This window comes from Pelodiscus sinensis, chromosome 6 (assembly GCF_052426305.1).
Source record: "Pelodiscus sinensis isolate ZL-2025 chromosome 6, ASM5242630v1, whole genome shotgun sequence".
NCBI lineage: Eukaryota > Metazoa > Chordata > Testudines > Trionychidae > Pelodiscus > Pelodiscus sinensis.
This window is the reverse complement of record NC_143057.1, coordinates 11,423,622-11,437,380: the sequence shown is the minus strand read 5'-3', so window position 1 is coordinate 11,437,380 and position 13,759 is coordinate 11,423,622. Positions and strand designations below refer to the sequence as shown.

General features: G+C 43.0%; 1 protein-coding gene across 3 annotated transcripts in view; it reads left to right on the top strand.

The window, feature by feature from the left end:
- Positions 1 to 13,759, top strand: part of SVEP1 (sushi, von Willebrand factor type A, EGF and pentraxin domain containing 1) — a 177,310-nt gene that overhangs the window by 23,232 nt on the left and 140,319 nt on the right. For all 3 annotated transcript variants that reach the window (XM_075931436.2, XM_075931435.2, XM_075931434.2), the window contains exons 2-3: positions 3,890 to 4,145; positions 5,753 to 5,929. In XM_075931436.2, coding sequence (XP_075787551.2) covers positions 4,058 to 4,145; positions 5,753 to 5,929 — 265 coding nt within the window. In that variant the 5' untranslated portion in view covers positions 3,890 to 4,057. The remainder of the gene's footprint in view (positions 1 to 3,889; positions 4,146 to 5,752; positions 5,930 to 13,759) is intronic.

Sequence of the window (13,759 nt, the reverse complement as noted above, 5' to 3'; positions counted from 1 at the left end):
TTGGCAAGGGCAGCTACTGCTTAGCACAGATTTAAATATCTAATGTTCTAGATCAGGGTGAGTCCTCTTTGTGTTGTAATGAAACTGTCTGACACTTTCACGAAGAAAGTAAGATAAAGATTCGGTGTATTAATTAGCGCACCAGTTGTTGTCAATATCCTAGACAAATAACTCCTGGTTAATGCCAGGAGAGGAGAGAGCTGTGTAATGAGTTGGGGCTAGTAAGTTCAGTGCCCTGGGATGGTGTAGAAATTTGAAATTAGTCCAAAGGTTGCTGCTCCTTGGAACACACCCAGCTGCCAAATCAACACACCCAATGCTGAACTGGTGCTCTGACATGATGCTGCTGCCACGCACTATATAGCCAGGCTGGCAGCAAGACCCACACATGCGGGTGCCTGTTTCCACCTCTATGTTGTTGGAAAAATTGCAGCCATTTGAGGGAGGGGACTCAGCAGTTGTGCATATTCCACAAAATTCTATTGTTAACCCACAACACTGCCATGATTTCCTTAGGGCCCTGGGGTTCTAGGTCTTAGGATGAATGAGTGGTAAACAAAAGGAAAGCTGGCCTGATAGATAGGATATTAAACTTGATTCCTGTGCCAGCTCTGCTACAGACTCCCTGTATGGCCTTGGTTGAGTTACTTAAAGTCCCAGTTCAGGACAGTCACAATAACTTCAGTAGGGACTTACATGCTAAAATAATCAAAGCCATGTTTTCTTTTCTGAACTGGTTTCTGAATGTCTCTGGGCCTGGGCAGATAATAATTATTATTGAGCAGGAATAAGAATTCTGCCTTGCCTATTTCTCTCAGGGATTGTCTCTCACTAGGTATATGTGCAGTGACCACCACAGTAGGGTCTTGATCTTGTCTGAGGCTCTGCTTGGCTACAAATAGCGAAATGGAGCCAATGGGAGCCGCGAGGCTCTGTGGCCGCGGCGCCAGTAAATAAAGAAACCAGTTAATGTGTTTCTGAAAGTGCTTTCACAGAGCACTTTCAGAAACACTGATCTAGATGGTACTTGATTCTGCAGGGAGGGCAGAGGACTGGGCTTGTTGCCCTCTTGAGGTCTCTTCCAGTTCTAGTGTTCTATGATTTCTATGATTTTATGATTCTTGCCAGCAAGTTAAGGAAGTATGCATTGGATACATGGACTGTAAGGTGGACAGAAAGCTGGCTAGATTGTCGGGTTCAGTGGGTAATGATCAGCAGCTCGATGTCAGGTTGTCGGTCGGTTTCTAGCAGAGTGCCCCAAGGATCAGTTCTAGGGCCGGTTTTGTTAAATTATTTGTTATTAATGACCTAGATGAGGGGATGAATTGCACCCTTAGCAAATTCGCAGATGACACCAAGCTAGGAGGAGAGGTAGATACGCTGGAGGGCAGAGATAGGGTCCAGAGTGACCTAGAGAAATTAGAGGGTTGGGCCAAAAGAAATCTGGTGAGGTTCGACAAGGACAAGTGCACAGTCCTGCCCTTAGGATGGAAGAATCCAAAGCATTGTTACAGGCTGGGGACTGACTGGCTAAGTAGCAGTTTGGCAGAAAAGGACCTGGGGATTACAATGGATGAGAAGCTGGATATGATTACACAGGGTGCCCTTGTAGCCAAGAAGGCTAATGGCATATTAGGGTGCATTAGGAGAAGCGTTGTCAGCAGATCTATAGAAGTGATTATTCCCCTTTATTGAGCACTGATGAGGCCACATCTGGAGTATTGCATCCAATTCTGGGCTGCCCGTTACAGAAAAGATGTGGACGCATTGGAGAGGGTCCAGCAGAGGGCAACCAAAATGATTAGGGGGCTGGAGCACATGACCTAAAAGGAGAGGCTGAGGGAGTTGGGCTTGTTTAATCTACAGAGGAGAAGAGGGGGGATTTGATAGCAGCCTTCAACTTCCTGAAGGGAGGTTCCAAAGAGGATGCAGAGAGGCTGTTCTCTGTGGTGCCTGATTGCGGAACAAGGAGCAATGGTCTCAAGATGCAGTGGGAGAGGTCTAGGTTGGATATTAGGAAAAACTATTTCACTGGGAGGGAGGGGAAGCACTGGGATGGGTTCCCTAGGGACGGGGTGGACAAATTCCCTGGCTGAGATGATTTAGTTGGGGTTGGTCCTGCTTTGGGCAGGGGGCTGAACTCGATTACTCCTGAGGTCTCTGCCAGCCCTACGATTCTATGATTACCTACATAGTAATACACCCCACATGTTAATGCATTATCCTTATCTCGGTCCAAAGAGTTACAGTTTGTGGCTAGGAACCCTGAATGGCAGCACAAAATGCTACCTCTGCACTCTGGACTTGGGATCTTTAATTATTTTCTGAGTCATTGTTCACACAGAGTCCACTCTTGGTGCCTATGCTCTGTGCATACAAGCTCAGAGGTTTTGGCCAGCTGTGGGGGTGGTATAGATTAGACAGGTTTCAGTTAACCTTGACAGCCTTGCTCTGAACAGAAGTACTAGCATCATGACAGATGTTGAGTCATTGGGATTTGATATCTGATCCTTGTGTGATGCTTTGATGCCAATTAATGATGGATACTCCTGGTGCCCGCATATTACAGTAGGACATGTCCTGGGACAATGTCACTTCCTCCATGTGCACCCAGGGAGAGAGCGCTAGAGGGAGGTTAGGTTGAAATGGGGCCTGACAGAGAAGGCTCTGCAAGCCTCCTTGGATTCTGGAAGTAGAGCAGCACCAATGGCTCAGATTTGGGGTCCATCATTCTTGATTAGTTCCTGATGAGCCGTGATTCTAGTCTGTGCTCCTGAGCTCACATTCACTTAGGGTACGTCTACAAAGCAGTGTTATTTCAGAATACCTGACGTTATTTCAGAATAACAGTGCACGTCTACACAGAGAGCCATTATTTGGAAATGTCGAGCTGGAGGACTTCTTACGCCAACTCCTGTAACCCTTATTACATGAGGAGTAAGGAAAGTCGAAGGAAGTGTTCTTCCTACTGTGTAGACAGCGCCAAAATCCAAATTAAACTATTTCAACTTCAGCTGCACAATTGACGCAACTGAAGTTGTGTAACTTATTTCGACTTTTGCCGTGCAGTGAAGACATACCCTGAGAGAGCCCATTAGACTGCCATTATGTTGGCATTGATGTCTGGCAGGGGCAGAAATTTCCAGCTAAATAGCTATGCTTCTAAAGGCATCTAGTCTGTATCAGAACATCAAGTTTTAACATTGTAAGCAACCAAAGCTTCTGACATTTTTCACACAACCGCAGTGTTGGTGTACAGCTGACCTCTGTGTGGTGATGTATCTATTTCAAAGTCCTCAAAGGATTGGTGACTCTTGTACTAGCCACATGGCAAAGGATGTTTGCCTGCCATTTGAAACATATTTGCAGTATGGCATCTGGTTATACTCCCACCTGCGGTTGAAGGGATCTGGTAAATCTGTTGCCGTTTTCCAGGTTTACACCATCTGGCCAAATGGGTCTTAAGTTGCATTTATAGTATACTAGCCATCCTACTTGTTACCTAATCAGAGTTGATGAAACACTAATGAAGGACTTCTCACTCTATTAAGGACTGTGTGTTTGAATTTTATTTTTATTTTTGCCCTCTGCCTGAGCAGATGATTTTTACTTATCACTGTAAAAAGTGGCTTATTGGCCCAGGGTCACAAATTCACATCTGGATCGTGCCAGGAGTGTACGCATATAAAAACGAGTCAACAGCTGGCTTGATAACCACCATCTCTGCTTAAAGATTGTTGATCTTCTTGTGCTAATATTGGGTGGTCTAGCAAAACTGGATTAAATCAGAAAACAATAAAAAAAAGGAGGTGCCTTATGGAAGAAAGGGCTGTGTATAAGTCAGCTGTTTCTAACCCTTTGCTTTGTACTGTTTTATACTCTGTTATAGCAAATACTGCATCACTCACGTGGAAATGCTACCAAGGTGATATTTCTTATTACTGATGGATATTCCAATGGAGGTGATCCTAGGCCCATCGCAGCATCTTTACGAGAATTTGGAGTAGAGATCTTCACATTTGGAATATGGCAGGGCAACATCCGAGAACTGAATGACATGGCTTCCCATCCAAAGGAAGAACACTGTTACCTGCTTCACAGCTTTGCAGAGTTTGAGGCTTTAGCTCGCAGAGCTCTTCATGAAGGTACTATATTTTACTAAACATGGCTACTGCCCTAGAAGTATCATGTCAGGTTCCATAGAAAGTGTAGGGTCTGCCTGGAATAAAAGGCCTTGTGAAATGTTTAGGTCTCTTTTCTTCTGTATTCTTCTTGCATTTATTTGTATTACAGTCAATGGAAGCCAGCAGATTTCAGGACTTAAGGTAAATAGTAGATTTCTCAACAGATTGGGTCAGATTCTTCTCTTTGTTGTGCATGTGCATTGCCCTTTAGACTAGTTTCAAGGCTCCATTTTACCTGAGTAAGAACTGGATAAGAGTGTCAGCGTTTGGTCTGGTAGAGATTTTGCCTAAATAAGGACTTAGGGCCAGTTTACGATGGCACCTGGCGCAGACATGCCCTAGTAAGGATTCCAGGTTTTGTCTAAGTATCAATAAAAAGCCTTTATATGGTTTTTTTAGATATAAAAATTCTATGGAGTGGAATGCTTTCTGATGTTTACCTTTATGAAGAATTGTCACTGAACAAAAAAAAAAAAAAAAAAAAAAAAAAGCATTAGAGTAGCTGTTAACATAGGGAGGATCTTCACCTGGAGTAAATAAGAGTATCTATGCTAGCTTGGAAGGAGCTATGCAGTTGCATATCAACTGAGGATCTAGCCATGAGTATTCATGTAGTTGTGATCTAAATAAACGTTCTGCTTTAACATGAATATGATACATATCTATGACCAAATTGTTTTGGTGTAAGGTGGTTTTTTTTTTCTTTTTTTTTTAATGGGGGGAGGGGACTTTATGCAGAGGCATGAAGGAAGAGAATGTACCTATTAGTAACAGTCACATGTTTAGTGACAAATTGATCTCTTAGAGTCATCAAAGTTAAATTCATTTCGATGGGACCTAATTTGGGCCCTTGCTTCCCTTTTAATTCTTGTGTTGAGATCAATGATAATTTTACCTAAGTAAGGACTAAAAAGAAGCTGAGTAAAGACTTCAAGATTTTTTTCCTCATACTTTTCAGTGAGCATTTTAAGGATTTAAGGATATAAGCCATACATTTCAAAGAACTGAAGTTTAATGTCTATCTTTTGGTCCCTCCCCCACTACAGAAAGAATGTGGACAAATTGGAGGGTCCAGAAAAGGGCAATGAAAATTATTACGGGGCCTGGTGCACATGTCTTATGGGGAGAGGCTGAGGGAACTGGACTTATGTAGTCTGCATAGAACAGAGAGGGGAGATTTTATAACTGTCCTCAATTACCTAAAGGGGAGAGGGCCCAAAGAGGATGGAGCTAAACTATTCTCAGTGGTGGCAGATGACAGAAAATGAAGGAATGGTTCCAAATTGCAGTGTTGGATATTAGGAAAAACTATGTGGTGAGGCACTAGAATGGGTTGCCTAGGGAGATAGTGGAATCTCCATGTTAGAGGTTTAAACCCATGCTTGACAAAGCCCCGTCTGGGATGGTTTAGTTGGGGTTGGACTGGATGTCCCCCTGAGGTCTCTTCCAACCCTAATCTTCTGATTCTGTCATCACCAGAAATGACCATAGATTTGGAACTATAAGGCTTTCAGCAGTGTTTCACTAAGTTTTAACTTTGTGGTGTTTATGACTGATTTGTTATACAGATCTGCCCTCTGGCAGTTACATTCAAGAAGATATAGCCCAGTGTTCATATCTCTGTGAGGCAAATGAGAACTGCTGTGACATCATGGCAAGCTGCAAATGTGGCACTCACACAGGCCAGTTTGAATGTATCTGTGAAAAAGGATACTACGGTAAAGGATTACAGCATGAATGCACAGGTCAGTCTCCATTTTTCAGATTCCTCAATTTGTCTATATATCCTAAATGTAAATACAATTCAGATCACATGATGTCATATGCTTTTCTGTGTTCAGATCCAGAGCTACGAGCCTGATCCAAAGCAATGGAAAAACTCCCATTGACTTTATAGGTTTTTTTTATCAGGCCCATGTATGTTAATCTTATTGCAAGAAGTTCTTACATTAAACTCATGATAGGCTGAATGGTCTTGGATTTTCCCACATTGTCTTTCATTTGCTAGAGAAGAAAAAAGTTTCAGTTGCTAAGCAGAAATGAATCACATTTCAATAACACTTGTGTGACTGTTTTTCTAACAGCATTGCTAAAAGACTGTTTACAAAAACAATGTTCTAACTGAGATAGAGACATTTATTATATCCTATAGTAGAAAAGTGAATGCGGTATTTTTGAATTCCTAGATTCCATATAGTATTGTCCAGGAACCAATATGAAATAGGCACCATAGGTAGCTTCATAATAATAGACATTCATTTATTACTTTATTTTCATATATATCCTGAACTGCTTCAAGGGAAACAAGGAGGAAAATTATTCCACTGATGTTTTGTGCAGTTGGCTTTCAACTCTGATAAGAGTTATTATAAAAATATGACTGGATGGCTAGTAGCCATTTTGTCACTATGAAATACCTTTTTACAAACAAAATTGAATTCAATTTAAAGTTTTCTTTCAAACAAAAGATCACCTAAGGAAGTGCTTTTTTAACTAAATGGAATGATTACAGTAAATGTGTGGGAAATATATTTGAAAAAAGGATATACAAGTTTTGTCCAGTCTCATTAACTTTTATGGGAGTTGAATGTCACAGTTATCAAAACTCTTCTTAATTTTTTTCTCTTTAGTTTATAAACTAATTAAAATAAATGTACGATAAAGTTAATACTGATTTATACCAATCTTAATTGTCTCCAACTCTCACATGTGTAATCAAATTTTTCACCAGCTGCCTCATGAAATGTTAGCCTGCTCTGCAGAGTATGCGAATTACAAGAAGATGACCATGCTGCTGTTTGTTTATTTTTTGAAATTAATGTTCTGTGGTTGCTCATTATAATTTGTAATTGTTGTCAGCCTCAATGAATAAAGTGGGAAAAGACATTGGCAGATCTAGGACCTAACGATGAAGGGTTTCTTCTCAGATCTCTGTGAAATGGATGAGCAAAGCATATCATGATGTTTTGTCTGTATCAAGAGGAATAACAGAGAACAGTGAGGGATCTGAACTATGATGGGAAGGTTTATGAGATCTGACCTGCAGGTGAAAAGTGCCAGTGATATCATAGTCTCTGTATTCCCATAAGAATAGAGTCTGCTGGATAGTTGAGGCTCAATCGTACTGCATTTGTTGATTAGTAGCTTTTTGAGCACATAAGAGTGTTGGCAGGATGGCTGCACGTCTGTGAATGGCATTACAAGAGAAAAAGATGGGACTGATGGTGTTGACCAGCGGCAAAGGGATTTTTTGGGTTCTTCTTCAAGTGGTTGCTCATGTCCATTCGAATTAGGTGTGTGCACTGTGTGCACCGCATCTTCCAGAGCGTTTTCCCTAGCGGTACCCATAGCGCGGCGCCCCCTGGAGTGGCGCCGCCATGGTGGGACATAAGTACACCTGCCGGCGCTGCCCCACCTCAGTTCCTTCTTACCGCCCGTGACGGTCATTGGAGTGTGTCTCTCTCTTAGCTTAGTTAATGGTTCCCGTTTCTCTTAGCATTGTAAATAATTCAATTAGTTAGGTAGTTAGTGTCTACTTCGTTCTTTGTTATTCCTCCCCCTTTGGGGGTGAGGCATGCCAGGGCCGCAAGGCTTCAAGGCGTGCGCTGTCTGCGCAAAGTTCATGCCCAAAGGAGGCCCACACGACAGCTGTCTGAAGTGTCTGGGTGAGAGCCACCTCACAGACGCCTGTAAGATCTGTAAGTCTTTCAAGCCGCGCACTAAAAGGGAGAGAGTCTCTCGCCTAAAACTTCTCCTCATGGAGACAGCTTTACAGCCAGCACCGACTGGCCACCCTACGGTGCGCAGTGCACTGGCGTCCACGCAGGATGCCCTGCCTTGGGCCCGGGCCTCGGCGTCGAGAACCTGGCACCGGTCTCACTCTCCGGCATCGAAGAGGGTGAGAAAATCTCGTGGGAGGTCCCTGTCTCGGAAGACCACGCTGGCCCTGCACCATGGTGCCGACTCACCGGTGCACACATCCTCTGCGGTGCGGCATAAGCAAGCAGAACGCCCCTCTAGCCCAGGGCAATTGCCCCCACACTGCCCGTCCACGCTGGACACCTTTGAGGCGGCGCAGGACCTCATCAATCTCACCACCTCCCCATCGTCATCGGTTGAGGCGGAAGGGTTGAGGTCGCCTACGCCAGAGGCTGTGTTGGCTCGGGCTTCACCTCTGCACCGGCATGCCCAGCAGGTTCAGGGTCCTTATGTGTCGGGACCATCCCCGGTGGGACCAGTATCGCTTACCTCGGCATCAATGCAGTTCTCGACGCCGGCTCCTAAGCCTCACTCGGCACCCAAATGGGCTCGACCCCCATCGGTGTTGGGTTCTCTCCCGACCCCTCGTTTGGCTGCACCGGTGCCGTACCACCCTAGCCTTGTGGCAACGTCTGCGGCACTGTCACCTTCGACGCCAACTCAGAGTACCTTTCCGGGACTGTGCCTCCAATCGTCGGCACCGGGCTCTTCAGCACCGACGCACGTCTTGGCACCATTGCAAGCACTAGCACCGACCATGTGGACCTTGCCGGTGCCCCAGCCGACGGTGATGTCGTCCTCTTCAGGGTTCATCTCGGCACCGTCATGCTCTGCGCCAGAGATGCAGCCGGCTCCGGGATAGTGAGTTTGTGTAAATGGACGAGACTTCATTGATTTTTGCACAGAGCACGTCACACTTCAAATTTCTTTGCTTTCAAGAATATTTCAAAGTTATTTAAGTAAAATATAGTCTCAATTTAAACTTTTTTTAATCAGACTTTTCTGGTTCTGCTTCACAAGAAGGAGCATACCTTTCACTGCATTTCTAGGGCAAACACATTCAACACTTATACCTACCTCTCAGTAGTCTGTAGAGTTAAATAATAAAATCAGTAACTACTGTGGAAGTCAAATGCATTTTCCACTTGGCCAGGCATTATAAAACTATCCCCACCAGATCCTGCACTTTTCCTCTTCTGCAAAAAAGTGACTGCTGTAGTACGAATGTGCCACTGAACAAGAATAATATAAACCCATGACTTCTATGCATGTGCATTTGGCAACTGCAGAACAAGGTGTTAGTTCAATAGCACATCAGCAATCTTCTGTTAAATCAAAGTTTTATGAGCTGTCCTATATGACATGCAATACCAGTGAAGTGCCAAATTCTGCCATCTGCTGTGCATATGCATCATCTGGCATAGTTAATGAAAGTTGCACAATTGTATTTTAGGATAGGATTGGCCTGTTCTTGTAAATATAACTTAATCTGCTGAAGTGTTGTGTTGCCTCTTAGGAAGAGAGTCAGACAGAAGGGCACATGTGTTCCTTAGAAGAAAAACATTTCTTGAAACCTTGTTTTCTGAAACAGATTCCAGCATTTTTTATTGAACTTTTCCCTGCTGAGCATAAGTATGGTTTTGTAAAGCACAGGAATTTACAGACTGAATGCTAATTTGTATTCATGGCATAATGCGCGGGAAGGCTGCTGGCAAGTTTGTTTTGGTGGGAGTTAATGATGAACTATGATTCATTTTGTTGCCTTTAATTTTCAATATTTTAAACTTATGTATACCTCTATGAATCATGTTTAATTCAAAGATAGGAAATTATTCTCTTCCTCTAAGTGTAAGTGTGTGTGTGTGTGTGTGTGTGTGTCTTTCATTCATATATAGGCTGTGTCACTGCCTGTCCTGCAACCTTGGATGCCTCACAATGCAGTGCTGTTGTATCTTCTAGCTTCTAAGAAAAGAGGAGACTAAGGGAGGATATGATAGAAGTTTATAAAATCATGACTGGTATGGAAAAAGTGAATAAGGAAAAGTTATGTACTTGTTCCCATAATATAAGGACTAGGAGTCACCAAATGAAATTAATAGGCAGCAGGTTTTTCTTCACGCAGCACACAGTCAACCAGTGGAACGCCTTGCCAGAAGATGTTGTGAAGACCAGGACTTTAACAGGGTTCCAAAAAAGAATTAGATAAATTCATGGAGGTTAGCCAGGATGGGTGGAATGGTGTGCCTAGCCTCTGTTTGTCAGAGGCTGGAAATGGATGACAGGAAAGGGATCACATGATTATTACCTGTTGTGTTCCCTCCCTATGGGGCATCTGGTATTGGCCACTGTCAGCACACAGGATACTGGCCTAGATGGACCTTTGGTCTGACCCAGTATGGCCCTTCTTATATTATGTTTTTATTATTGGGTGGGGCCTAGCATAGGGCGCACTTCCTGTGGCCAGGATATATGAGCAAGATGAGTGCTAGAATGAAGGACATGCCTGCCATCCAGTACCAGCCTCCCCAGTGATCCTGAAGGCCGGGTCCCTTGCAGGATGCCGTGCGGGGAGAGAGGGCAGTGCAGTGAAGAAAGTAGCAGGGATTGGGGAATAAGGTTTCCTAGGGCCAGGTTGTGAATATGCTCTGGTACGTAGATGGCCTGTGGGCTGGGCGTTTGAGACCCTTGGTTCAAATTAAAAAATAAAAGAAGTTTATTAACAAAAGAGTATAGGCTTTGAGTTCAAGTGTAAGAGAAAGTTAGAAATGGTTACAAGTAAATAAAAGTGAAAACATGCATCTAAAACACTAAAACTTAATCTACAGATTTTGGTTCGAAGCTTTTTGTTCAGCATGGCCTTTCTCACCTGCAGTCATCCAGGGGACTGACCCTTTCCTTGGTCAGGATCTTTCCCAGAGACCCTTTGGTACAGGGCATTCATCATCTTAGGTGAACAAGCAAAAGAGAGAACGTGGATTATCTGTCCCCTTTCTTTTGTAGTCCAGTGTACCTTGAAAGTGGATTCTTCTGAAGATTGCTCCTTCAAGGCAAAGATTATTCAAATGGTAAAGGAAATGACATAGAGTCTGATGGTGGAGGAGTGTCTATGATCTTTCTTCCTGCTTGTGTTTGCTGATTTGCTTTGTCTTCTCTCATTTCCTCCCCTTTCTCATTAATGCCAGTGAGGTGTTAGTTTTCACATGGCACCTCACAAGACCTATTTTGTACAAAGATTATTACAATAGTGTGCAGGGTGTAAATGCAGGAATGCTTTGGATCACAATGTGCTTTTTATTACAATTATTTTATTTATGCCTTGGTTAGACATGTGGTTTATATAGCATTATATATGGGGCAACAGAATAATTGTGTAAAGGCAATGAAAGCAGTACTTTACTTCTCTAATGACCCCAAAATGTCCTTTGGGGAGTGTGCATAATTAAAAAATAGAGCTCCGTGCTTAGCGTCAGACAGCAGAAATTGGCCCAACACCATCTCCAGTATTGTGGCTGACAGTCCATATAAAGAGTGGCAGACCGAGTGTTCTCTGCTTTATACAAACAAACGAAGTTGAGTGAGTCATGGTCCAGACAGGAATCACACTCATTCAGAGATTTCCATGCCAGCTGTGACAAAGAAAGTCCATGGAAGGCAAAATATGCAACAAAATGGTGGGAGAAAGAGACAGAGAAATGTGACAGTGCTAAATTATACTTGGAGATATACATCATTAGGAAGCTGCTAATATCTTGGCTGGCCAAGGGTATTGTATGGCTCTAGGTATTGTGCAAACCTAGTGAAGAATATTTGATTTACATCCCACAAACATCGCCATATGATCAAAGCAGATATCTTATGTTTCCTCCTTCTGCTTTTAGGTGCACCTGTCTTACATAGACTCTTAGATAAAAACACAGCAGCGGTCAGTCAAGAAAAAAAATTGCCATTTCACTCTGCCAGTGTACAGAAATAGACCTAAAATGTTGCTGCCATCCAATCATTCTTAAGCTAACCTATTAAAGTTTATTCTCTACAAAGCCGCACTGAAGGCTAAAATGTAGCCTCTTTATCTGCTTCCGCTCCTCTCTGTGGCTGGGTTAGAGAATGTATCATCTTCACAGCCTTCCTTTACTGGCAATGACGTTCTTTAGAGTTAGGCTCTCAGGAGCAGGACTCTTTGGCAACTTGAGTTCTTCATGGATTGGATCTCCTCCCAGAGATGTGATGCCACCTAAAATGTGGTGCCCTAGGTGGCCACTTTACCAGTTAATTTTAATCATGCCCCTTTAAAGTTGTCCTGTTGTCCATGACATGACAATTGTCTACAGTCAATAAGAAAAATATATTCTGTAGTGGTTTTTAACTGAAAAATATGGACTTCATTTTTACAGCACATGCAGTTCATGAAGATGATGTGTGGTTGGCAAAGCATGGATTAGTAAATAGAAGATTTATACCCATATTAATTTAAGTGCACATATTAACTGTAGTCAGGATGGTTTCTTTAAGGTTTTGGAGGATGTGAGGGTTTTTTTTAATTTGCTGCATGAGAGTGGAATATGAATACAAAAGTAAGGAATTTAAATAGTGCCATCTGGCTGAACTATTGAAGAAACTGTCTACGCTTCAAACTTGTTTTTAACAGGGCTACAACAAAGCAATTATAATCCAAGCATATGACAGCTCAGTTTTGTGAGCAAATACAATGTTAATGAAAGCTGTGCAAAGCCTTTGCCATGAAATCTGAAACTCCATGAAATTTTGGCTTCATTACAAGCTTGAAACCCAGATCAAGTCCATTGAAAGATTTGCGAGCACATCTGAGCCAGCGTGAGTGAGCTTGAGCAGACTTTCAACCAGGAGCAGCCCGAGGCGGGCTGTGGCAGCTGGCACCCCAGGCGGAACACACGATCGGTGCCCCTGCCTGCACGGCCATCAATGGAATGACATCATCATCGGGCGTCCCATTGAAGGTGGCACCCTAGGCGACAGCCGAGTCGGCCTATTGCCCCTGCTTTCAACTTTGTGCTGTCAATGGGCAAAAATCTTGGTTTCTCAAGGTTTGGACCCAAATGTAGTGAACACAACTGAGCTTTTTGTTATCAGATTTTCAAGTTGTTCTAACTTAGAAATCCAAAGGAAAACTTTGTGGGAGGAGGGTGGTAGTGGTGTGTGAACAAGATTAAAAACAAGAACTTATTTTTGAGGGGCTCCTAGTGATTTTTACAAAACTTAATGTGTATGTTCTTTTAGTAACTGTTTGCTCAATAGAACAGGAAGAATCTTGATACTAATCAAGATTCCAGTAGGCTGTCTAGAGAATGGTAGACAGCTACTTTGGCATTTTATGTTGTAGGAAAGATTCTGATCCTCTGGGTAGCCCTTTCTCTGGCCAAGAAGTTCCCTAAATTTCCTCCTTGCTGTAGTAGCAAGTGGTGGGCTGGACCAGCCACTGTTCATTATTCATGCTCTGGGTTGTCATGCTCCAGAGTGTATGGCATTTCCAAGGCATGCTGTGCATTTTTCCTTGTAACCATCATGAAAATCACACTGGAGAGGCATCATCAGCTGGCTGAGATCCCACCAGTAAAAGTAGGGTGAGGAAAGAGATTTAAAAAAAGTGGAGAATGGAGAGATGGGTTCTATGACACTTCAGTGAATTTTCTGAGAAATGTTGGCCATTTTGCTGGTTGGGCCAAGGTGTGATTTGGTTCCTGTTTTATCCAAATGGTTCAGTCATCTCTAGTTTAGACCTTATAAAAAAGAATTTCTGCTGAGGCCAGGAGTTAGTAGATGGAAGAAGGAGCATCTGTTTA